The 26520-nt window shown below is 42.6% G+C and overlaps 1 protein-coding gene across 4 annotated transcripts in view; it reads right to left on the bottom strand.

Annotated features, from left to right (window-relative positions):
• Nucleotides 1-532: 532 nt before the first annotated feature.
• The window catches only part of PHF20L1 (PHD finger protein 20 like 1), a 64368-nt gene continuing 38380 nt past the window's right edge, over nt 533-26520 (bottom strand). For 3 of the 4 annotated variants that reach the window (XM_032222442.1, XM_032222443.1, XM_032222445.1), the window contains 11 exons: nt 25926-26178; nt 22212-22418; nt 21081-21137; nt 20373-20462; nt 17375-17539; nt 15463-15644; nt 14104-14203; nt 12181-12376; nt 9822-10188; nt 3243-3408; nt 533-2509 (listed from right to left, as the gene is read on the bottom strand). In XM_032222442.1, coding sequence (XP_032078333.1) covers nt 2367-2509; nt 3243-3408; nt 9822-10188; nt 12181-12376; nt 14104-14203; nt 15463-15644; nt 17375-17539; nt 20373-20462; nt 21081-21137; nt 22212-22418; nt 25926-26178 — 1926 coding nt within the window. In that variant the 3' untranslated portion in view covers nt 533-2366. The remainder of the gene's footprint in view (nt 2510-3242; nt 3409-9821; nt 10189-12180; nt 12377-14103; nt 14204-15462; nt 15645-17374; nt 17540-20372; nt 20463-21080; nt 21138-22211; nt 22419-25925; nt 26179-26520) is intronic. The other variant, XM_032222444.1, reaches the window with a different exon arrangement.

The following is a 26520-nucleotide window of genomic DNA, read 5'->3' as shown; positions in this document are numbered from 1 at the left end:
GAGCTTGTTGATCAGAAAGGTGGGCAGTTCGAATCCCTAGTGCCGTGTAACGGAATGACCTCCTGTTACTCGTCCCAGCTTCTGCCAACCTAGCAGTTTAAAAGCATGTAAAAATGCGAGTAGAAAAATAGGGACCATTTGGTGGGAAGGTCACAGCATTCTGTGCACCTTCAGCATTTAGTCATGCTGCCCACATGATCACGGAGACGTCTTTGGACAGTGCTGGCTCTTCAGCTTTGAGCACTGCCCCCTAGAGTTGGAAATGACTAGCACATATGTGTGAGGGGAACCTTTACCTTTATTCTTGCTTCCCAACAAAACTCCAGAGGGTGGTCTTCAAAGCCACCCCCGAGTGGCAGCACATCTGCCCAACACCCGCCTTGAAATGCTCAGGATTTATTCAATACTCTGAAAAGCAAATTGATGAGACAGAAAGTGTGTGTGGTATGCAGAATAGTTTAATAAACAGCTTTACATACAGTACCTTACATATAGACAGTGTATTTGCAAATTTAAATACATTTTAATGTACAGTGGCTTGTACTCTTATCCCGTGGAGGTTCAAGTTTATTGTCCTTCATGTATCTAGTTCTCACACTTTTATACATATTGCCAGCGTTGAAACAATCTGGGAGGCCTTTAAGCTTGATATTCTCTTGCTACCCTCAATAATGCAGCCTCTCTTGAAGAGTTAGTATTTTTTTTAAAAAAAGTAGTATTATTTTTTACAAATTTCTATACATAGATTGTTTTTCTTTAATCTTCTCTCTTTCTCCCTCTCTCCGTCTCCCCCATTTTAAGAAACAGCTCGTTAAAAGGTAACATTTTAAATATTTTTGTCACTAAGGTCCTTTTTATTGTAAGAAAACTGGACTTGTCAATATAAATATAAATATGTCCCGAGAATGCAACATGTGTATGAGCATGCCCATATACAATATATGTGTGTGTATGTATACACGCACATATGCGCGCACACAAAGACATATGGGCATACCTCAAGAGGTATACTATAGCACTGGGTGCAGCGATAATGCAGATAAAACTAAAAGTAACTGGACTTGGCCCAGAATTTTATTTAAAAACCCAGCTAACTAGGCGGACTTTGGTTTCGTTAACAATTTGCCAAATCATAAGTGAATCCTTTAACAGGTGATGTATTTGCACTGTACCCCATCGAGAAGGGGAGCTCCTAACTTATATTTGGGGTTCTGTATAGCTGAGAGACTACACAGACCATGTTTTGCAAATTGCTCAACTATTCCAAGATTTTTGGCGTGCATAAGTTTATCTCGCTGGAATAAAACAACATCAACTTTCGTATTTCATATTTCCTTTCATGTTAGAGTAAAAAGGTAGGGAGTAGACCCATTTCGCAGCCAATCACTGGTGTTTTGGATGTTCTTTTGATTTCTCAAGACAGCTGAGGAAGGTGGGTATTGCAGCCCAGATCCAGCCATTGTAGACACAACATCCCTCAATACTTTTTCATTGTAGCTTGCCCAAATATGGATTTGATGCCATCCTGGTTGATGCTGGCAATATGGAGGACTCGATATGAGAAGTCTTCCGGGGGCGGGGGGGGAGAGAGGCCCCCTTCAACTGACACTCCCGTTTCAATGTTGTTGATTCTTTAAAAACTTTTTTTTTTTTTGGCACTTTTTGACCATGACTTTCCCAAGGTTTGGTTTTCTAAAAACGGAGCATAAGATTCAATATGCAAAGAAGATTCGGCTTAAAAAAATATTCATAGAGAGGCTACCATTTTTTTTTAAAAAACCAACAGTTTCTCCTGAAAAGGAAAGCTAGAATTTTATATTTTTCTTTTCTCATTTTCCTGGATCTCTACAGTACTATGAAAAACAGGCATTTGTTCAATGACCAACTGGGCCTCAATATCCTCCTCCTACCGTCCGCACTCAAGTTGTGTAAAATTTGTTCCTTCTCCCACTGCTGATTGCTTTGGCCGGCTGCTTACTTTTGCGATGACGTTTTTAACAGTTTCTGGGCTTCTCCCGTGATATTTTGCGTGTGAAAAGGTAGGAAAAACATGCCTGGGGTTTGAGGCTCCCGAAACTCTCATAGGTGGAAAGAAAAACACAAACCTTCTTTTATTCCCCTGCTTTTCAGACCAAACCTGTACGAATCTTTCCTTGATGAGGGAGGTTTCTCCCTTTACTCTATCATACTGCATGTTGTTTTCAGCCTCATGAGAGAATTGGTGGAGAATAAGGAGCAGCGTTCAGGCTTTGTGTTTTTTTTTGTGTATTTGTTTTAAAAGGTACCCTTTTGTGAGTCTTGTCAATCAGAGGAAACCCATCGTCGGAGCCTGGATGCCTGTGTGTATTCCTTCATCTTTCCTTTCGTCATACGGAGCAGAGGGTGGCAATTTGTTGGACTTTACTCATGTCGGAGATGAGCTGTTTAATGCGGCGCTTGAGCTGAGGCAGACGGGCGAGGGGGTCGGGGGGCTCCAATTCTCCGGTGAAATCAAGCCAGCTTTCTAAAACTGTAATGGGGGCAAAAAAAGAGAAAGAAAAGAAAGAAAAAGATATGAAAAGCCTATTATGCACGGTGATCTCTTGATCGACTCCGGGACTTAGAACAGGGGTGTCAAACTCAAGAGCCGTGGGCCAGATCCGGCCTGTGGAGTGCTTAGATCTGGCCCATGGGGCTGCCCTGGAAACAGCAAAGGACCGGCCCCCAGTGCCTCGGCCAGCGAAAATGGAGCTCGGGAGAGTCGCAGGAGGCCATCACAGCCTCCCGAGCTCCATTTTTGCTGGCAGAGTGCTCGGGCCACAGGCACCCCCAAGCCTACTAAGTAACCTTGGGACAATCACCAGGAGACAGTGGGTTCTAGTCCCGCTTAAGCCATGTAAGCCTGCTTGGTGGCTTCCTAGTCACTCTCTCAGAGCCCAAACCGCCTCACAAGACTGTTGTTTTGGGGAAAATAGGAAGAGGAATGTGTGTTGGATATGTTCGCCACCGTTATTTATGAAAAACAATAAAGATGGGATCAAAATCGAATGAGACATTTTATAGCTAGACGTTTTTAAATGTAAAAGTCAGGTGGGATAGGGAACTTGGCAAACACCTGACCAACACCCATGTCTTTGGCTCTTGAGCTAAAAATCCCAAATGTATTTTGTCCAGCACATTTTATACCTCTTTTTTGCTACCCAAGTAAAAGAGTTTGGGAAAGAGAGAATGTCAGCATTAAGCTGAGCCTTAAAAACAGTTACCGTCGACTTCCTTCTCAATCAGGTCCATTCTACTCGTGACTTCGTTCTGCGTGTTTTCTATGTGGGTAAGGAGGTTTAGCTGCCACTGAAGACGGGCGTCCACATGTTCCTCGGCGCCTCTTTTTTCGTTGAATACAAACACGGTGTTCCCTTCGGCTGAATGCTTCTGTGCAGTGACCGCAAAAGAGAACCAGGTTATCAAAACAATTCTACAACATCGGTGACCCTCAAAGATGCCCTTTGCAGGGAGACAAAAGAAAATTGCTGCTTCCGAATGACTCGGCAGAAACCGAGAGTCAACTAAGGCAATTCCTCCATTGCAAAGAGAATCAGTTAACGACATTCATAATAAAAATGATAAAGCACAGTACAGGAAGTCCTCAACTTACAACCATTCATTTAGAGAATGGTCCTACAAAAACTGACACAATAGAATAGGATAGGGATAGGGATGGGATAGGATAAGATAGAATAGAATAACAGAATTGGAAGGGACCTTGGAGGTCTTCTAGTCCAACTCCCTGCTTTAACAGGAAACCCTACACCAGTGTTTCTCAACCTTGGCAACTTGAAGATGTCTGGACTTCAACTCCCAGAATTCCCCAGCCAGCCAGCGAATGCTGGCTGGGGAATTCTGGGAGTTGAAGTCCGGACATCTTCAAGTTGCCAAGGTTGAGAAACACTGCCCTACACCATTTCAGACAAATGGCTATCCAACATCTTCTTAAAAACTTCCAGTGTTGGAGCATTCACAACTTCTGGAGTCAAGTTGTTCCACTGATTAATTGTTCTAAAGGTCAGGAAATTTCTCCTTGGTTCTAGGTTGCTTCTCTTCTTGATTAGTTTCCACCCATTACTTCTTGTCCTGCCCTCGGGTGCTTTGGAGAATAGCTTGACTCTTCTTTGGGGCACCCCCTGAGATATCGGAACACTGCTATCATGTCACCCCAAAAGTCCTTCTTTTCATCAAACTAGACATACCCAATTCCTGCAACTGTTCTTTATGTGTTTTTTAGCCTCCAGTCCCCTAATCATTTTTGTTGCTCTTCTCTGCACTCTTTATAATCTAGTCTAGTCTTGTCTCATCTCAAATAGAATAGAATAGCACAGCATAGCTTTATTGGCGTGGTGTAATTAGAAACACAAGGAATTTGTCTCCTCTGCATAAGCTCTCAGTGTACATACAATAGTGATAGATTATTACCATTTTTCACACTTACGATTGTTGCAGCATCCCCCTGGTCATGTGATCAAAATTTGGACAGCTTAGCAGCTGGCATTTATGACAGTTTCAGTGTCCCGGGGTCACGTGATCACCTTTTGTGACTACGAAGATTCCCAGTCATCCAGGTCACGGTTGTCCCGCAAATGTTTTTTTCCAAAAGGCAACTGGACTTTTTTAGTATGTTATTTTTTTCCCCTTTCAAAATGAGTCTCATCCAAGAAGCTTCTTCAGTCAGAACTGAAGAATGAAAGAATCTCCTTGGATGAGAAGTGAAACATTTTCAAAGGAAAAAAGCACAAGAAAATCCAATTGTCTTTTTTTTGGGGGGGGGGGGGGGAACCCCACCCTTGGGACATTTTTGCCACCTTCTGACAAGCAAAGTCAATGGAGAATCCAGATTCATTTAACAACTTGCTACTAACTTCACAACTGCTGTGGTTCGCTTAACGACTGTGGGAAGAAAGATCATACAATGGGATAAAAATCACTTAACAACTCCCTTTGGTTAGCAACGGAAAGTTTGGGCTCAACTGTGGTCATAAGTGGAGAACTACTTATAGTACTTGACAGAAATCCTAAGATTCAAGATCCTGGGGATTTCTCAGCAAATTGGGTTGACAACCAAAACTCTGAATACATTCTAGGAAAAATGAATCCTCTGCCAATTTTGATATTTCCTGAAATCATGCAGATGCTTAATTGAAGACCAATTCGCTTATTTAACGTTCGCCACATGTATGGATATTTTTTAATACAATACAATAGCAGAGTTGGAAGGGACCTTGGAGGTCTTCTAGTCCAACCCCCTGCCTAGGCAGGAAACCCTATACAATTTCAGACAGATGGCTATCCAACATCTTCTTAAAGACTTCCAGTGTTGGGGCATTCACAACTTCTGGAGGGAAGCTGTTCCACTGATTAATTGTTCTAACTGTCAGGAAATTTCTTCCCAGTTCTAAGTTGCTTCTCTCCTTGATTAGTTTCCACCCATTGCTTCTTGTCCTGCCTTCAGGTGCCTTGGAGAATAGTTTGACTCCCTCTTCTTTGTGACAGCCCCTGAGATATTGGAACACTGCTATCATGTCTCCCCTAATCCTTCTTTCTCTTAAACTAGACATACCCAGTTCCTGCAACCGTTCTTCATATGTTTTAGTCTCCAGTCCCCTAATCATCTTTGTTGCTCTTCTCTGCACTCTTTCTAGAGTCTCCACATCTGTTCTACATCGTGGTGACCAAAACTGAATGCAGTATTCCAAGTGTGGCCTTACCAAGGCCTTATAAAGTGGTATTAACACTTCACGTGATCTTGATTCTATCCCTCTGTTTATGCAGCCTAGAACTGTGTTGGCTTTTTTGGCAGTTGCTTTTGGGGTCCTTTTTTTAAAGCTGCGGCCTATATGCCAATAGAAAGGGAGAGAAGATGGTTTTTGCACAGTTCCGGTTATTCAGAAATATTAGCTCAAGAATTTCTTGCTGACTGTAAAGGTTCTTCACATACCAGTGAACAGTGACAGAAATAAGAAATCCATCCAAGGTTTTGCTAATTCAGATTTCCAACCATGTGGAAACAACACAATGGGAGCAGTGTGATTGTCAAGGCTCATGAAGTGGTCCCTCTCAACCTTCTGAGTTATATAAAAATTGATGGCCCAAATGCATAGCAATCCTCAAGCTTTCCACTAAATTCTGTAATGCCTGATCAAATGTAGAGAGTCAATCATTCTTTGATTCATATTTTCTCTCTCTCTCTCTCTCTTACTGCCCCATTCCAAGGCCTGATTCATGAATCAAAGAAGGCTTGTTTGTACCAATTCCACAACGTAACTGCTCCCGCCAGTTGCCTGGAGGGATTGAGAGGGAAGAAAAACTTAGAATGTGCATTTTTGCCGTCATAACTTTATTTACATGGGCCACACAGATATGACTACAAATGCATATCCTATATCAGGGCTGTCCAAACTTGGGAACTTTAAGACTTGTGGCTTTCAACTCCCAGAATTCCCCAGCCAGCATGACTGGCTGGGGAATCCTGGGAGTTGAAGTCCACAAATCTTAAAAGTTCCCAATTTTGGACACCCCTGTCCTATATGATCAAAAAGAACATACAAGGAGGACTTTGTAGACCAGAATGGATGCAAGAGGAACAACGTGGGCCACAAAATGAATCATCTAAAACAGGGGTGTCAAACTCAAGGCCCGGAGGCCAGATCTGGCTCACGGGGTGCTTAGAATTGGTCCCTGGGGCCACCCTGGAAACAGTGAAGGACCAGCCCATGGTGCTTCTGTCAGCAAAAACTGCATGCAACCACCCCCAACCAAAAAAGCTCCCTTTTCACTGACAGAGGCTTGCAGGAGGTCGTCGCAGGCAGAAACAGAGCTGGTGAGGGCCGTGTATCCTCCCCCCCCCAGCTCCATTTTTGCAAGCAGAGGGTTGTAGGAGGTGGTTGCAGCCGAAAACGGAGCTCAGGAGTCCGTTTTCGCTGGCAAAGCGCTCAGGCAACAACTGCCCCCCCCCCACACGACTGACCTCAAGCTGGACCCCGACCCCCCAAGGTCAAACAGAACCCTGATGCGGCCCGCAATGAAATTGAGTTTTGACAGCCCTGATCTAGAAAGATAAAAAGCTAGCGACCGTCAGAATACCGCCGTGATTGATAAAAGTCTAAAACAAACAAGCCCTCCATTCCAAATGGTGACACACCCCCCCCCCCAATGACACTGGAATAAACGAAGAAAGATAGATGCATGACAATTTTAAAATCATGGAGATCAAAGGAAGGGCCCAGCAGAAGACCTTTGAAATGCATTCTTCTTTTTCTGGTTCCTACTTTAGGAAAGGTTTATGGGTGACTGACCTAAAAATACTAGTGAACCTGAATCTTATTGTGGGGCAGAGCTAAACCTCTAATAGGCTTCTGCTTCTACCATAAAAATGTTAAGAACTACCATATTTTTCGGACTATAAGACGCACCGGATTTTGAAGAAGTAAATTAAAAATAGTTTTTGCAGGCCTCCCAAACCCTCTGCATGCCTCGTCTTTTGCCCCCCCCCCCCAAAAAAGGTGGGGGCATGCAGAGCTTTGTGAGGTTTGTAGAGTGCTCCTGGGGGCTGGGGGGCAAAAACGAGCAAAAAAAACAGGCTGCTTTTTGAAAAAAAGGGGGGGGCATGCAGATGCTTTGGACGGCTTGTAGAGTGTTCCTGGGGGCTGGGGCAAAAAAACGGGCTGTTTTGGGGGAGGGGGGAAAAGAGCATGTAGGGGCTTTGGGAGGCTTGTAGAGTGCTGCGGGAGGAGGGGGGCAAAAAGGAGCAAAAACGGTCTGTTTTTTGCTCGTTTTTGCCCTCCCCAGCCCTCAGAAGCACTTTGCAAGCCTCCCAAACCCTCTGCACATCCATTGTTGCAAAGAGGGTGGGGTTTCAGTAGGCCAAAAATGCTGCATTCATTGTATAAGACACACCCAGATTTTCACCCTCTTTTTTGAGGAAAAAAGGTGCATCTTATACTCCGAAAAATACGGTAAGTTCTCCCAAAAGTTCAATCATTTTTAAATTCCGATCTCCAGCTGGAAGGGATTCTATAGAGGAGCCCATTTCTTCTGACCACTTTGGAACAGCCCATATCTGGAGTCAGAGGCACGTTTTGCATTTGATGGTCAACTAAACACAGAAACGAAGCACAAGAATATGGATAGTCCTCGCCTTACGACCATAACTGAACCCCACATTTCTGTTGCTAACCAAGACAAGACCCTAACCCTAAGTGAAACATGCTCTATTCTACGACCTTTCTTGCTACAATTGTTAAGTGAATCACTGGACTTGTTAAGTTAGTAACACGGTTGTTAAGCCAATCTGGCTTCCCCATTGGCTCTTGTTTGTTGGATGGTTGCCAAAGGGGATTCCCAGGACCCCACCCTAAATATTGGCCAGGGCCAAACCTCTGAATTTTGATCACATGACTGTGGGTATGCTGCAATGAGAAGAACGGGGGGGGGGGGGGGGGAGACCATAAATCACTTTTTCCAGTGCCAAGTTGTAACTTCAAATGGCCACTTAAAAGAATGGTTGTAAATCAAGGAGTACTTTACAGGCTAAATTGCCCTATTTGGACTATATTCCTTTTGCCCAAGAGTGATACAATCTTTCTTCTTGGACAGTTCTTCTCTCCCCCCCCCCCCCCCAGGACAAACCAGAAGCACCGTTAAAACTCTTCCTCTAACCTTCCAAGACGAGAAATTTCTAACTTTGTTTATAAATGTTTCCAAAGTTAAGAAAGTGATTCCTCACATCTATCTACATTGAACACATTTCTTTGCGCAAGAAAATTTCTGATTTTTATTGTACCCTGGGTAGACGTCAGGGAGCATAATTTCAGTTCTTCTTTCCAAGGTCATTTTGTCTATCAGCACATTTCCTACAACTAGTGTGTTACAGTAAAAACAAGGAACAAAAAAATTGGGGGAAAAATAGGACTGATGATGTTTCTTAAAAAAAGAAATTAGTACTGGTGATATTATGGAATTTGGGTTATGAAACATCTGCAAGAAAACAACCAAACTCAGAAAGCACTAAGAAAATATGTATGTATGTATGTATGTATGTATGTATGTATGTATGTATGTATGTATGTAATATTTGTGCTGATAAATAAATAAAGGGAGACTAGTATAGATCTATTTCAAGCTATTTAGGAAGTGCGATCTTCCTCCCATATTTGGGCATACCAGGGGTTGTGACTTTAAATATAGATAGATAGATAGATAGATAGATAGATAGATAGATAGATAGATAGATAGATAGATAGATAGATAGATATAAAACTTTTATAAATCTAAGTAGACTTAAGTTCCGTTTATCAGATGCATGAATGTGTTCATTGGTATTTAAGTGGTCGAAGGCACAGGGAACAGGGAGATAAATGTCATTTTGTCATGGAATTATCACATAAATGATGCAAATCCCATAATGTGCTTCGTTTAGCATGATAATGCCATGTCACACACAATGTGAATGGGGCTTCTTCTGGGCTTCCCTGGGTTAGAAGCAGAGGTGGTATTCAGCAGGTTCTCACCGGTTGTGGAGAACCCGTAGCGGAAATTTTGAGTAGTTCAAAGAACCGGTAAGTACTGCCTCTGACTAGGCCCGCCTCCCCCATCTTATTCTCTGCCTCCCGAGTCCCAGTTGATTGGGAAGAAATGGGGATTTTGCAGTATCCTTTCCCTGCCACACCCACCAAACCACGCCCACAGAACCTGTAGTAAAAAAAAATTGAATCCCACCACTGGTTAGAAGACTCTCTTTTTTGGGGGGGTCTTTGTAATTCTAAAAGGTGCCACAGATGAACAGGTTGATTTACCTGATGGCCCAAACCATCTTCCGTGGATGAATGTTGTAAACAGTTTCTCTCTTCTAAGAGACACTCCTGGTTCAGTTCAAAACTGCTGGCATCATCATCCTCCGAGCTGGTGGGATCAACCACCGGTTTGCAATCCAGACCAAAACTCGGTTTCTGGTAACTGTGTTCACTTCTGATGTATGTTTCTTCTATCTTTGGAGCTAAGCGAGGAGGCTCTTTATGATTTTGACTATGACACGTCCTTCCCGAAGGATTAACGGCTTCGGGCACAGTTACAACCCTTCTTTCTATTCCAACGGTGATTTGCTCGTGATCCTTTCGCACACCTGTGCAAGCCCAGAGGTGAAGATCGGGGTGGTGCTTATTTCTGAGGTAAATAAAATTTAAAAAATATATTAATGCGGGCAATACTAATAAAAGCACCAAGTCGTACAAGCCAGGGGCTCTCCAACCTTGGCAAGTTTAAGACTTGTGGAGGTAAGCAAGTGATCCAATGCTTTTTTGAACTGATACCATCCATAAAAATTAGATCAGTGTTTCTCAACCGCGACAGCTTTGAAATATGTGGACTTCCAACTCCTAGAATTCCTGACTGGTTTGTTTATTTCCAGATCAGAATTATCTCAGGTAGCAGTTTAATGCGGAGGTCTCCAAACATGGCTACTTTAAGACTCGTGGTCTTCAACTTCCCGAATTCCCCAGCCAGCCATGCAAGTTGAAGACCACCAAGTCTTATAGTAGCCATGTTTGAAGACCCCTGGTTTAATGGATCAACATCACATAAGCTTGGAGACCCCTGATATAAGCATTGTCTGAATAGAAAAGAAGCCTCGCCCCCCAAAAATATACCTAATATTTCAGTTTAAAAAATGAAATGCAGATTACAGTGAGATTTCCCTGCTGAAACATCTGAAGCAATGTTTCTCAACCATGGCAATTTTAATTCGCTGCACTGGCTGCAGAATCCTGGGAGTTGAATCCGCACATCTCAAAGCCGCTAAGATTGAAAAACATTGATCTAAAGTGCCCATATACTGTTCAGATTGAATAGTTTCAGTCATTAATAGAAGTAATTGACTGATAGGAAAGCCTCCGGAGCTTGGGGAGGGCAAAAAACGGCCCAACGGGCAAACTGGAAGTTCATTTCTGAATGTCCAGTAGGCCCACTGGGCCTGTTTTTCACCATCCACAGGCACCAGAGGCTTTCCTGAAGCCTGGGGAGGGCAAAAACGGCTTCCCCGCGCCCTCCGAAAGGTCGAACATCAGCTGGCCAGCACGCACATGCACACTGGAGCTGATAGCAATAGCAGTTAGACTTATATACCGCTTCATAGGGCTTTCAGCCCTCTCCAAGCGGTTTACAGAGTCAGCATATCGCCCCCACAGTCTGGGTCCTCATTTCACCCACCTCGGAAGGATGGAAGGCTGAGTCAACCTTGAGCCGGTGAGATTAGAACCGCTGAACTGCAGATAACAGTCAGCTGAAGTGGCCTGCAGTACTGGACCCTAACCACCTCGGCTCTTATATCTGATATCGGGCAACGCCTCGCATGCCCTCAGATATGGCTCCACATGCCACCTGTGGCACGCATGCCATCATGGGTATAAGTAATCTTCAGAATTACCATAGTTTTGGAGTATAAAACGCCCCTCCCCTAAAAGTGGATGGAAATGTCTGTGCATCTTATACAGCTAATGTTGCCAAAGCCCGGCCTCCCACTGGCCCACACCCATCGGCTGTTTTCAGCCTCCGCGTGTTGTGTTTTCAGCCTCCACACGCTCCATTTTAGACCTGTTCCAGGCAGCAGGGATCGCCACAGCACATCACCACTGATCGTTGCCTCCGTGTGTCATGTTTATACCTCTGTATGTTGCATTTTTGGCCTCCGCATGCCCTGTTTTTGGCCTCCACACATTCCATTTTTGGCCAGTTCCAGGCGGCGCCAATTACCACCGGCGCCGATCTCCACTATCTGGAACCACGCAAAAATGTGACACATGGAGCCTGGAATGGGTCTAAAATGCAGTGCGCGAAGGCCGAAAACACAACGCACGGAGGCGGTGATGGGCTGTGGCGGTTCCCGCAGGCTGGAACAGCTGATTGGGTGTATTCTGGGAGGCCAATACAACTGCCAATCAGCTGCTCAGGCTGAATCAGGCTGCAATAACATGCTGAAGCTGACCAGGCTTTTTGTTGTTTGCTGCAAGGATGCTAGCCAGATGAATATCAATGGATGCCGAGGCAGAATTTTTTTCTTGTTTTCCTCCCAAAAACCTAATGTGTGTCTTATACTCCAGAGCGTCATATACTCTGAAAAATACGGTGCATAGAAATTACAGAAGCACAGGATACACTCACTTTAGTATTCCAATCTTCAGCTGTAGTCCATGTAATATTTCTGTAACACCATAGACGTCGGCCAGAAGGCGATGCGTTGACACAATCTTTTTGGCATTTAAATGAGAATAATTCTCTTTTAAAAATGACAAGCCACACATGTGGCCATTATTCAACCAGTCTTTGTCACAGAGATATTTGGCACTCCATCTCTGACCTGGAGAAAAAGTGAAAGTGAGGTTTTGATTACATTACCAAAATTCCCAGAAAATTATGCTGGACCTATGAGAGATCGAATTCTAGTAGGAAAAATATGCGAGTGGAAGGTAAGCATTGATTTAACAAACTGTCCAAAGCTGTTAAAACAATGGTAAGTTCTCTTGTTTATCAGGATTTAAAACACCCGTACGTACATTCACACATTCATGATACATTCGTTCAATGTTTAAAATCCAGAGGAAACCCTCAATACAAAGGCAGGAGTGGGGGGGAGGGGGGGGCAGAGCAGAGTCGCACAAAGAGTCCAAAAAACATATTCAAAAAATTATAACCACGAATTTTGGACAAACGGATGCACTGTAAATAATATATGCACATATACAATGCAAAACACACACACCACACAGAACATGTACCGATGTTTGAAAAGCTTGAGAAATGTGTTCTCTTTCAAAAACAGATACAGGTAATCTTCAACTTACAACCACACGTTTAATGACCATCCAAAGTTACAACGGCAGTGAAAAAAGTGGCTTATGACTGGTTCTCACACGTACGACCATTATAGCATCTTCACAATCACGTGATCAGTGTTCAGGGGCTTGGCAACCAGCATGTATTTATTATGGCTCAGTGATTGTCGTCTTTTTTTTTTAAAACAAAATTGTATGGCCGTAGGGACCACTGATTCTGATGACTTCATCATGGCGCCTCCCTATTTTTAAAAGTGAAATAATTTCCATCTAGGACTCCAGAGGGCATGAGAAATCAAAGTCGAGCTAAGAGAGGAAGTGGGATTTTCCTACTGCACATTTATTCCGCTTCAGTGGCACAGTTACGTTTTAAAGCTTAGCCCAATCTTCAAATTACACTGGGAATTATAAATACCACCAAGAATTCAAACGCTTATCTTATTGGCACCTGGTGGCAGGATACAGTAATTAGAGGCTTGTAAGACTGGTAGGTGAGGGAAAGGTTGTACATGAGTCGCCAAACTATTTTGTAAGTGCACCCGGGAAAACGATAATAAAAGTAGGCTTAACTGTCTAAGCATACGCTAGGTTCATTTGTGGACAGTGATCTTTATTTGTATTTGTATTTTATTATTTGTATGCCGCCCTTCTCCGGGAGGACTCAGGGCGGCGAACAATTCAAGGGGGGAAAAAAGGGGAACATAAAAAGACAAAATACAAATAATAAAAGTAGACAACAGTCGCACAACCATACATGTCGAGAGGGGAGGGAACTCATCACCCCCAGGCCTGCCGGCAAAGCCAGGTTTTGACGGCTTTTTGGAAGGCCTGGAGAGAGGTGAGGGTCCGAATCCCTGCGGGGAGTTCATTCCAAAGGGCCGGAGCTGCCACAGAGAAGGCCCTCCCCCGGGTGGTAGCCAGGTGGCATTGGCTAGTAGATGGAACCCGGAGGAGGCCAACCCTGTGAGATCTAATGGGTCTGTGGGAGGTAATTGGCAGCAGGCGGTCTCTCAAGTACCCAGATCCAATACCATGAAGGGCTTTATAAGTTACGACTAGCACCTTGAAGCGTATCCGGAGACTGATCGGTAACCAGTGCAGCTCGCGGAGGATAGGTGTAACGTGGGTGTACCGAGGTGCACCCACAATCGCTCGCGCGGCTGCGTTCTGGACGAGTTGAATATCCCTAATATTAACATGAAATGCAAAGCTTGTACATCAGTTTGAAAAGGACTTCAAAACAGGTCCTTACCAGGTGGATCCCTGCAAATGTAGCAGATATATTGCTCGGGAATGCTGTCTTCCAACAACCCCATACACGCACTGTGTTGCCAACACAAGCACTCTTCACACTGTCGGGATGATAAACACAAGCAGAGAAGTGAATGCAGGGGATTGAAAGACATATACAAGCATCAATTAAGATTTAAACTCCATCACGCACATACAAAATTGTAGTTCTTCCTCTCAAGTGTTCTTTTAGCGCAGATACTCCACAGCTGGTGACCATTTGTTGAACAATAGTTCAATGACCTTGGGAAACGTGCTTTATGATCTGTATTCAAGCTTATAACTGCTGCACAACATGTTGTAGCCTGCCAGAGGCCAGCAGAGCTGGCAGCAGATTTGAATAGTGAGAAGGTTGGAGAGGAACATGGGCCTTAGTCTGAGGAAGGCTATGACGAGTGCTCTGTGTCGGAGGCGGGGGGGTCAAGGCCGCCTGGCAGTTCTCAGCTGCCTTCAGAGTTGGAGAGCAGTGAAGCAGAAGAACAGCTGGAGCCTATTCCCAGTGTGCACGTGCAGAGAGTTGCCAGATGAAGGGAACAGCTAAGGAACAAGGGTCGACTTGGGAGTGAGGCCATAGGTAGACAGTGAATGGCCCCTTCCCTTACGGAATAAAAGAGGAGCGAAAGGAGAGGGATGTTTGCAGGAGACAATTAGGTCATTCCTGCATTCATTCCTGCCAAGTATTGCGGCGTCTGAAAGATATCGGCCTGGCCACTCTCCAAGCCTGATAAAGGTCGGTAATTGTGAACTATCTTGAAAGACTGTGGGAGAAGAAAGACTTCGCTGGAGAGGAATTCAGTGTAAATTAAATAAAAAGGGTTTATCGAGAGGAGGACTTGGCTTCGTGCTGCTGGGGAAGCCTAGGTCAGAACACAACGTTTGTGGTGCCTTGAATACAATACGGGGTTGCTTGGCCAGTGGCCTGCATTTATGCCTGGCTGAATGACAAGATTGGCTTCCCTAACCTCACAGTAACAAGCAAACAAGTTCATTCATAATATTTTTTTGCAGCCACAGTCTGAACCGTGACTGTTTTAGCAATGACATTTGTGAGCAGACGGGAAATCTGCTGGATCGATCCAGCCTAGAATTCATCCTACAAACAAGGGCAGAATACTGTAAATCAGGGGTCTCCAACCTTGGGAACTTTAAGACTTGTGGACTTCAACTCCCAGAATTCCTCAGGCAGCAAAGCTGACTGAGGAATTCTGGGAGTTGAAGTCCACAAGTCTTAAAGTTCCCAAGGTTGGAGACCCCTGCCATAAATTAACTGGGTGGAAATTTTCTGCAACGAAAATTTAACAGCAAACAGCAGAGTTCTTGCCTGAATCATGAAGCCTTTTTCCTCATCCATTTCGCAGATGCACCTAACTATTTCATTCAGGGCATCCTCTTCGTCTTGGGACTCTTCAAAATTGATTGAATCAAAATCCTGATTATATTCATCGCCGCTCAGCAGCAAGCTCTCGGTAGAAGAGTCATCCAAAAACTCCATGTCAGAAAGGTCTGCAAGACGATTTGGAGGGGGGGGGGTTGGATGAACAGGTGTTAAAAAAATAAATATGGTCTTTAAAAAAATATTAGATAAATATTAGGACATGGGGATGACATGATAGCAGTTTTCCAATATTTGAGAAGGTCTCATGAAGAAGAAAGGGACAACCTGTTCTCCAAAGCAGACAGGACAGAAAGCAATGATGGAAACTACAGTATTTTTCTGAGTATAAAACAAACCTTTTTCCCTCAAAAAAGAGACCGAAAATCTGGATGCGTCTTATACACTGAATACAGCATTTTTTTGTCTCCTGAAACCCTGCCCCTTCACCAAAATGGCCGTGCATAGCTTGTAGGCGGCTTTCAGAGAGCTCCTGGGGGCTGGGGAGGGCAGAAATGAGCAAAAGATGGGGCGTTTTTTGCTCAATTTTGCCCCCATCCCCCACGTGCCCAGGAGCACTCTATAAACTTCCTAATGCTCTTTTTTTTAAAAATAAAAAAACAGGACTTTTTTGCTTTGTTTTGCCCCCCCCCCCGACCCCCTCCAGGAACACTCTACAAGCCTCCTAAGGGCTATTCGTGCCCTTTTGGAGGGGGGGGGGAACGGGCCCGTTTTCATGAAAAACTGGCCGTTTTGGGGAGATTTGCAGAGTGCAAAAACTTTTTTTTAATTTGCCTCTTCAAAACCTTGGTGCATCTTATACTCTGAAAAATACGGTAATCAAGGAGCGAAGCAATTTAGATCTAAGGAGAAATTTCCTAACAGTGAGAAAATTAACTATTGGAAGTTGTGAGTGCTCCATCACTGGAGGCTTTCAAAAAGAGACTAGACAGCCATTTGTCCTAATTGTGGTTTCCAAAGAAGGACTACCTGCATTACAGATAAGAGCTGAAAAACCATGGGATCAGTATGACACCGAATTTATCGGATGAGCTTCTGCAACTTAGTGCCCAGAGCAGATGTGGGTTCCTACCAGTTCGCACCAGTTTGGTAGAACCAGTTCATCAAATCTACCAAACCAGTTAGAAGAGATTCCACCAGTGGACCCAGAAAGCAGGCCACATCTACAGAAGAGGTTCCAAAAAATTTTGAAACCCACCACTCACACACACACACAGACTCACACAGAGAAAGAGAAAGAAAGGAAGAAAGAAATAAAGAAATAAAGAAAAAAGAAAGAAAAAGAGAGAGAAATGAAAGAAGAAAAAAGGAATAAAGGAAAAAGGGACAGAGACAAAAGGAAGGAAAGAGAGAAAGAGAGGAAGGGGGAGAGAGAGATAGAGAGAGATAGAGGGAGAACACATGGCTGGCAAGCCACTCCCACCAGGTCACATGGCCAGCAAGCCACAAAGGAGGCCACACCCACATAGTAGGTTCAAAAAAATTTTGAAACCCACCACTGGCCCAGAGATGGAAAAATGGCTACTTGATGGCTCAGGTTAAAACCAAAACTTCTCAACAAGTGTATTTTGATTAAGTGCCATCAAGTCCTGTTGAATTTTAGCAACCACATAAATAAAACAAAACATTTCTCTGTTCAAACGAGTATTAAAGAAGGGGAAATCTAATCACAGTCCTTAGGGGCATGGAAAACCTTTCAGAAAGCACTACATTCGTTTGGATGACCGAAGTCTGCAGGAAGCATGATGGACTTTGGAAACCATTTGGTTTGGAATGTGGAATGATTACATTAACAGGAAAGCATCTATTTCAAGAGTATCGCAGAGCAAAGCAGACCTACTTTCCCCGCTGAGATCGACAGACAGAATAGCCCTCGGGTACTGATAGGACGTGCTCTTTTCCGTTGTGGTGCTGCGGAGCGTCAGCGAGCTGCCAGAAGACCGAGTGAAGGGGGAGGAGCACCTATCGAAGTAGTCAAGGGAACTATCCTCGAAGTCGGAGTAATCTGCAAAGGAAACCACAGGGATGCAGCTATAGAGGGATGGTATACGGAACAAAATATACAACTTTCAATGTTTTACACCTGAATGTTCAAACGCCCAAGATATTGCATCGGTTTTGGCTTTGGAAGTTATTTATCGAGCAAAATATAGGGCAGGAAGTCGGCTAACTTCCCAATGACTGGCAACCCAGATTATGATAGGCTAAACCAAGCTAGGCCCAAATCCTGGCCTTATACTGGCACAGTAAGCAATTTCCAGGCATAGAACGAAGGCGAATATACTTGTCCCAGGATAATGTTGCAGGATCTAATCTGGGTCGGTCACTGGGACCAGAGGTTTAGTCTTCTGAGCTTTTGGACTCGTGCTGGAGTCCATCTTCTCTCGGTTAGAGAGGAGTTCCCTAAGAATGGGCTCCAGCACAAGTCCGAAAGCTCAGAAGACAAAGCTTCTGGTCCCGGTGACTGACCCAGATTGGATCCCATCTGCCATAGCTTCCCAGTTTTCCTTCCTGGTGGCCATCTTGGCAAGGGGTGACTCCTTTCCTTCCTCCCGCCCGCCCGCCTTCAAAATTGTACTGAAAAATAGTGACAACATCTGTAGTGGTCCACAATCAGGGCCACCATTCATGGAGAAATTTGGGTTTCTTCTTCTCTTGCTGTTCTAATTTCCCGATTGTGCACAACTGCAAGAGAAACATTCCTCAGTTCTGAAGAAACTTCCTGGATGAGAAGTGAAATCTCTTCAAACAAAAGCAAAGGAAGTCCAGTTGCCTTTTAACAAAGCACCTTTGGGACAACCATGAATGGATAATGAAGAATCTCCATAGACAACCGCAAGCAAAGTTCTTCTTAATTTTTTTTTAAAAAAGGCAAAGTGGCTTTGTGATATAGAAGTCTCATTTTCCAGACATGTCTATCGCCTGCCTCTGGGTCCAGAAACTGTAAAAAGGAAGTTAATATCAGGAAAATCTCAATCCCCGTCATACACAAAGTTCTACAAACATTGGGTAACAATTGAAGTTAAGAGTTCTGTCTTTTAAGCTCCATTTTAAACTGTGGCTAGGTCTTGTCAAATCATAGTTTAGCCTGTCTTGGGATTATATTCAAAGAACTAATGGTGGAAGTTTGAATCGATTCTCGCTTCCCTGTTCATGCTTTTCAAATAACACAGACTGCTGGGACATGCCAACTGCCATTTTGCTGTTCAAAGTTTACATGTTATAAGCTTCTTACAGAGTAGATGTCAAGAGAACGTTGGATATAATAAATATCCGGGTTTCAGGAGAGAAGCACAAGAGGCCCTTTACATACTGCATAACCAGTCAAGTAAATCATACATTCTTTCGCTTTTATGAGTGCCCAGAAAAAAAAATGTCTCAAGCATTTCCGATAAGCATCAAATACCATATTTTTTGGAGTATACGACGCACCTTTTTTCCTCAAAAAAGAGGCTGGAAATCTAGGTGCATCGTATACATCGAATATAGCATTTTTGCCTCCCAAAGCCCCGCCCCCTTCATAAAAATGACCGTGCATACCCTTATGGAGGCTTTCGGAGAATTCCTGGGGTCTGGAGAGGGCAGAATTGAGCAAAGAATAGGACTCACCCCCCCACCCACCCCCCGGCAGTACTCTATAAGCTTCCATAAGGCTATGCATGCATATTTTTTGACAAAAAAACAGGCCCATTTTCATGAAAAGAGCACTCTGCAAGCTCCCCCAAAGCTATTCATGCTCTTTTTTGGGGGGGGAAGGGGGGGGGCGTTTTCGTGAAAAACGGGCCATTTGTGGGAGGTTTGCAGAGTGCAAAAACTTTTTTTTCCCTTTTGGAAAGTTCTTTAACTGATTGATGAGAATTGCATTGATCAAGTGCTGTGCCAGCAGAAACAAAGTCTTAGGTGCTGCAGATTGTCAATGATTTCCTTCTCCAGCACATGGATAAATACACCTGAAACATCCACCTACCTACCCTCTCTCCCTGCCTATCTACTGTATTTCTCTCTATATATATCCTTCTATCTACCTACTTACCCTCTCCACCTCCCTCCTCCTGTATTTCTCTCTCCCTCCCTACCTACCTACCTTCTATTTCTCTCTCTCTATCCCTTTATCTACCTACTGTACCTACCTAACTACTCTCTCTCCCTACCTACCTATGCATTTCTCTCTCTTTCTCTCCCTCTCTATCCCTCTATCTGCCTACCTTCTTTTTTTTTAAAATGCACCTCATCAAAACCTTGGTGCGTCTTATACTCCGGTGCATCTTATACTCCGAAAAATACGGTACATGGAGGACTTAGCAGGGATGACGTGGAGCACCCATTGCTGTTCAGAGAAAAAATGTGAAAAGCACAAGGTGCTCACTGGAAAACAGGTAAAACTAGTCAGCAGGTTGCACTTGAAGAGAGCCAACAAGCACATTTTAAAGCAGTGGTTGGCAAACATTTTTGGCACTGAGTGCTAAAATGGGAGCACACGTACGTGTTGGGAAGCACCGGAGGACACGCGCGGGAGTGCTGGAAACCGGAAGAGCAGTTCTGAACTCCCAGCATGTGCGCCAGTCACCTGATCTTCCAGCTTCTGACATTTATGCGCATGGGAAGACCAGATGGCAGGCGGGCATGCTGGAACCCAGAAGAGCAATGGGCAACGGCTGAAGTGCCCAGAGAGATGGCTCTGTGTGCCACTTACACCACACATGCTATAGGTTTGCCATCATGGTTTTAAAGCAATGTTTGGGCGATTTTATGAGCACCTGCTTTAAAATCTAATGCATCATCCTATGAGAGCAACCGCAGGGATACGTTTTGCTCATTTGTTTATATGTTGGGTATACCATGCTGTTTCGATTTCTTCTTTTTCTTCTTCTGTTTTGACTTCAGATCTTTTTCCTTCTTCTCTTTCCTCTCCTTCTCCTTCTTTTTACCTGAGTTGCAAATGAAGGATGGTTTTAATTTGAAAGAACCTAAACTCACTTAAAACAACTGTCATCTAGTATCAATATCCTGCCGGAGCGGGGGAGTGGAACCTAATTGATCAAGTGGAGAAAAGTGGATTTAAACAGTAGAGACACTGAGAAAAGGGAAGTGTGAAATTTTAAACTAGGAACCAAGATTTATAGCGCAGTAAAATATAGTCAACTATGAAAGTAGCCCAATGTATATATATATAGCACTAACCTGTAATGTGGTTTGTTAATTTTTTCTCTTAGCATCATATACATTTGCACAAAACAGGCACTTTTTAAAACTGTTAGGGTGAATGAGTTCAATATGAAAAACATAATTTCAGTGGCTATTAAAGTCTATTAAATAGTAATCATATCTGTTTAGCAACTGAACTAATTTTGGAATTACAAAATAATCCCAGTTATTATATTTTTCCCTTTAATATGATTCAACGCCTCAAAAATAACTTGAAGAAACAAAACTATCAAATCATGCCACCAATAATTAAAACAGGTTATTTATAAGTGATACAGATAAATTTTTAAAAGAAAAGATAAAAAAGATTACCATGAAAGCTCTTAATTTTATGTTCATACCAAGTAAAGATGAGGCTCTTTCTTCCAATTTTGATTTCCTCTCAATTTTCAGTGTTCCTGTAGAGTCAAAGATGGAACAGGTGCATCTAAATTTTAGCCATATTATTTCCAAAAATAAATGTAGTTTCTGTTCAATGATTATTTTTTTCCTGGAAAAAATGGCAATGATTCCTTGCTATCTCATAAGAAGTTGACACATTAAGACATACTTTCATGATTTGAGTTAAAACATGCCAAACCATAAAATATCGTTTATAAACAAAGTTGTGTGAAAGCATAAGCATGTTAAACCCAAACCAACCTTTAAATGTGACTCTAATCTATATGTTTTGATTAGGTCGTTTATTCATCTTGGACTTGAAAGGTGCATTATTAACCAATGTGCATTATTAACTCTAGAAAAATCTACATAAAATCAAAGATCAAAAAGGTTGAAAACAATCTAAAGACTGTTACTTCCACAGAGAACCGAACACAGTAGCATAATGAAGGCTAGTTACAACAGAGTTGTCCAATCTTAATTATAAAGGTACATGTTCCCCTCGCACATATGTGCTAGTCGTTCCCGATTCTAAGAGATGATCCTCATCTCCGTTTCAAAGCCGAAGAGCCAGCACTGTCCGAAGATGTCTCCGTGGTCATGTGGCTGGCATGACTAAACGCCAAAGATGCACGGAGCACTGATACCTTCCCACCAAAGGTGGTTACTATTTTTCTACTTGCGTTTTTTACGTGCTCTCGAACTGCTAGGTTGGCAGAAGATGGGACAAGTAATGGGAAGCTCACTCCGTTAAGCGGCACTAGGGATTCTAACCACCAAACTTGCCAACCTTTCTGATCGACAAGCTCAGCGCCTTAGCCACTCAGCCACCATGTCCCGAATCTCAATTATAACTGCCAATTAAAATAACTATCCTTTTCTTACAGAGCACTATTCAAGGATTTTACACCAATATCCTATCAAACTGTTTCTGTTTCCTGGGGAACGAACTGGACATAGACAGACGTTTGCAAGCACACATTGCATTTTCTAGATATGCGTCGGAAGCATCGATAGATATCAAAGAGCCCGTGAAAATGCACACGCATGTTTAATACACTTGTAAAAAAGAGGTTGACAAGATATTTTACCTGGGGCCACTGGAGCTATTCTGCCATCGGTCCCTGTTTTGGAAAGATGGCATCTAATAATCTTGTTCTCTTCCTTCTCCTGACTGGGCTGTTTGCTATAGAGGGCAGCCTCCCCAGGGAAGAGAGCTGAAACGTCCAAGTTACTGCTTAAGTCAAGAGGAAGACTTAGTCCATGCTTCTCAAGGGAGACATGAGCAAGATTGGCAACTATACAAAAGAAAGAATTCAGTATTAACGGATGAGCAGGTGTTCCAGTTGTTAAGTTATACCCCTAGCGTGGCAAAGGCCTGGCTTACTAGCCAGGCAGCTCTTGTTAGACAGGCAACTTCTTGTGAAGGTATTATCTTAAAGGCTTGGTTCCTGTCTGGTTCTGTATTAACAGAGAAAATACATTACCCTCCAGTAATGAGTCTGGGTTCATTTGGGGGAAGGATGGAGAACCCATTACCATGAATGAACGGAGGACGTTTTCCTAGAGAATCAGGACGCAATGAAATCTGTCTCTAAGTGCTGTGATCTTCGTCTCCCGTGGCTATTTTTTTGAAGGATCTAAGGTTCTTCACCGGCTGCGATCCACCTCGAGAGAGACTTTGCAATTTTGTTGCTTGAAGCAGACACAACTAGGTGTCTCCTGGTGTCATCTTTTTTAAGGGCATCATCATCAAGCCGTTGTTTGAAATAGTTCTGGTCTATCTATAAATCACGTCTTTAACCCAAAAAAAAAAAAGTGGCGGGAAAGAAAAGCTGGCTAGGAAGGTTTTTTTGAGAGCAACAGCACAGGAGCAATCGCTAAAAAAAAAAATTGTGAAAATAAATCACAGGAAAATAAGATTATCTGAAGCTGGGTTGACACAAAGGGCCAGGAGTTGTAGGAAGACATCTAATCTAGTTGGCTTATATAATGTCTTCTCTTTTTAACTCTTGAGTGAAACTGAAGGATGCTGTAAAAACAATGCATACCCTTTTTTGTACCAGCATAACAAATCAAGGACAGAATGATACACATCCAGATCCAAAACATTTTAAAAAAACAATGTATGCTGAATACAGGGCTTCTATAAGCTCTCTCTCTCGCGCGCGCGTGCTGTGTGTGTGTGTGTGTGAATCAATCATTTTACTGACAGACTGTAGATAGTCTAGCCTGTTAGCTGTCAATAAGGTTATTACTGTTATATTACTTAAATCTATATTATGGATATTAGATGGCTTAATCGTTGCTTTTCACTGCTCTGTTGCATTCAGTGTCTATTTTGATGAATTGCCTCCAATCTGCTTTAGCTATATTTAACAAATTAAGTTATTTAGCTGTAACCTGATGCATGATTACCTTCAGCTTTTAAGCAGCTGGCATCTTTTGCAATGACTAAACCACTACCAGCAAAATCAATTCTTGGGACTGCTGGCTATGGTATTTTTTAGTATTTGGTCTTTCGTAGTGTAGCTGTGAGCTGTCGCAACATTTAATGCCTACTAAAAAATTTTATATGTTCTTGTACAGGTAGTCCTTGACTTACAAGAGTTCATTTAGTGACTGTTCAAAGTTGCAATGCCACTGAAAAAAAGTGACCTATGACCTTTTTTTCCTGTTATGAGCTTTTCAGCATCCCAATAGTCACATGATCAAAATTTAGATGTTTTGGCAACTGGTTCAGACTTATGACCGCTGCTATATCTCAAGGTCACGTGACCCCTTTTGCAACCTTTTGACAAGCAAAGTCAATGGGGAAGTCAGATTCACTTAACAACTGACTTACACTGCTTCACTTAACAACTATGGTAAGAAAGGTCGTAAAATGGGTCAAACCTCACTTAACGGATGTCTCACTTAACAACAGAGATTTTGGGCTCAATTGTGCTTGTAAGTCGAGGACCACCAGTATTTATAAGTAAAATTTATTTATGCAATCATTCATAAGTTCTTTCCCCTATAGAGACAGACAACACATTTCTGGAACTTGCCTATGGGGAGGAAGAAATTATGATTGCGGTTAAGTTTCATCCAAACAAAATTAAACATTACAAAATCATTCATTTTAGTCGGAAAAGGTTTGCCCCTTCTACTAAATATAATTGGACCTCAAGCTTTTGGAGAGACTCAAAGCAAAGTAGTTAATTTTCATGCATGTGCAGTCATGAAAATCACTCCAGAGCTGTACCTTACAATCCCTAATGGCTGAAGCTAAGATATTTTATTATTTAAAAGGGCATACAGAGCATCCCATTTCAAATTGTTTGAAGCGTAAAGCACACTTGGCAAAGCGCTCCAAATAAGGGTGTTTTTTTTTTCTTAATGAAATATGGTCCATAAAGTTTCACTCCGGAAACTTATTTAAAAATGATCTGGACTTCAAAACAAAACCACCACCCCCCCAAAAAAAAATCAAAGGGAGGATGCAGTGGAAACCATCCAATGCAAAACAAGTTTTAGGTATTAATTGGTTTTTTTTTTTAATCATTCCCTTTCCCTATTTAAAATAGACTCAAATCATCCTCAGGAAAGGTAACCCTACAGATTTATGTGGTTTGTATCTACTGGGGATGTGATAGTCAAATGAATGTTTTTTTTATATTTTGGGGGGATAACTTTTGTTTAGGTTATCTGTTTCTTATTCCCTAACCTGTTCAATGAAAATATTCTCTCCAAATCAATTGGATTTGTGCATACTTCTGTTTGGATCACATCCTGAGTTTTCTTTCAGTGCGTGCCAATTAGAAGGCAGCCCAAGGAAACAGCTCTTCTGATTCTTCATTTTACCATTTTGGGGGGGAGCAAAGTAAAAGGTTTAGGCTGCTATTTCACAAAACCAAAAACACTCCCCCTTCCAACATCCTGTAATCTATAGATGAGGAAGAATTAAATCTTTGGACAAGGGAAGATGTGCTGAAGTTGGACACGAGGAAGGGAACCAAAAAAAAAAATATCCTTTTTTTTTTTGTTGATGCTGAACATGCTTAGATATCTTCTAAAATGGACGAGATTTCAAGGGATACATTCCTGGGGTCTCCTTCTCAGAAGGCAACTTTTGGATCTTTATCTCAAAAGCAGAATACTGCTGCCTATTAACCAGTAATGGAGAAAATAAGAGTTGGCTCGTCATGCTAGAAGAATATAGGATGGGGTACAAAAAGCTCTCCTTCTCACGAGAGCGTTGCTGTTCTGTGCAGTTTGAGGCATTGTGTCTCTGCAGAGAATTCTCCCTGCAGTTTCATACTGTGTGTTCAACAGGAACAAAGGCAAAAATCAGTCTTGAATCAGTCACCTGGTATAATTTGAGAAAAACTGAGGGGGAAGAGAGGAGAAAGAGGGGAGAGAGGGAAGGGGAAGAGAGGGGGGTAGGAAGGGAGAGACAGGGTAGGGTGAAGGAAAGGAGGGGCGGGGAGACAAGGTAGGGTAGGAGAGGAGAGGAGAGATTCCGGGCAACAGGATAAGGAAATCTTTACAAGAGCAGTTGATTGCTTTAAATTTTCTTCTGTTCCTCAGATGTTAAATGTAAAAGAAATCTCTATTTCTTGCATATTTTTTTTCTGGTGAATTGAATTACAATACTGTTAAGACTCCATGACATACCTTCCTTGAAGTCCTGTTTCTTTCTTTCTTTCTTTTTTCAAAAAAAATCTACTTATGATCAACAAAGCCATATTCAAACAAAACAACCACCACCCGCCAATGATGACTTCTCAATTACGGTTATGTTTTAAAATGTCTGTGCTCACTAGTTTTATTTATCCCAGAAGAAGGAAGCTGGGAGACCAGGGTCAAATCCTCCACTTGTATTAACTCTGGGGAAAATGGTGTTTTAAGGGGCTTTAGACACCCTGCAGAATCTCCAGATTCTTGTTTGCACTTCTTGCTGCGAGATTTTCCTGAAGACAAGTTGGAGGGCAGCAGTGCCGATTTCTGAATGTTGGCAGAACTGCTAATATCAGCTTCATTTTTTTTCTGACTTTGAGGCTTAGGTGATATCTCCTGAATAAATAATAAGAAATTGATACTTTTATTGCATTTTCTTCATTGCAGCTCTTGCATTCTATTTTTGATTTTTTTTTTTTAAAAAAAGCAACTTTAGCATTTAAACATTTTTTTCAGAAGGAAAGAAAAATTTAAATTAAGCGTTTTAGTATTTAAAAAAAGGGACTCGGCCAAAGACCATCATCCCAATCCAGTGATCTCCTCCAAGCTGGAGAAATGTGACATGTTGCAGGCTTCTTCTGTCAACATCTCCCCCCTTCATTTCACAGAGAAATAATGTTCTTGTACATCAGCAGGTGGAAAAGAAAAGGGGATTTCTTCCATGTCTGAAGAAAGCCC

The sequence above is a fragment of the Thamnophis elegans genome, chromosome 8 (assembly GCF_009769535.1).
Source record: "Thamnophis elegans isolate rThaEle1 chromosome 8, rThaEle1.pri, whole genome shotgun sequence".
Classification (NCBI taxonomy): domain Eukaryota; kingdom Metazoa; phylum Chordata; class Lepidosauria; order Squamata; family Colubridae; genus Thamnophis; species Thamnophis elegans.
The sequence above is the reverse complement of the archived record's forward strand: the minus strand, read 5'-3'. Positions and strand labels throughout refer to the sequence as shown.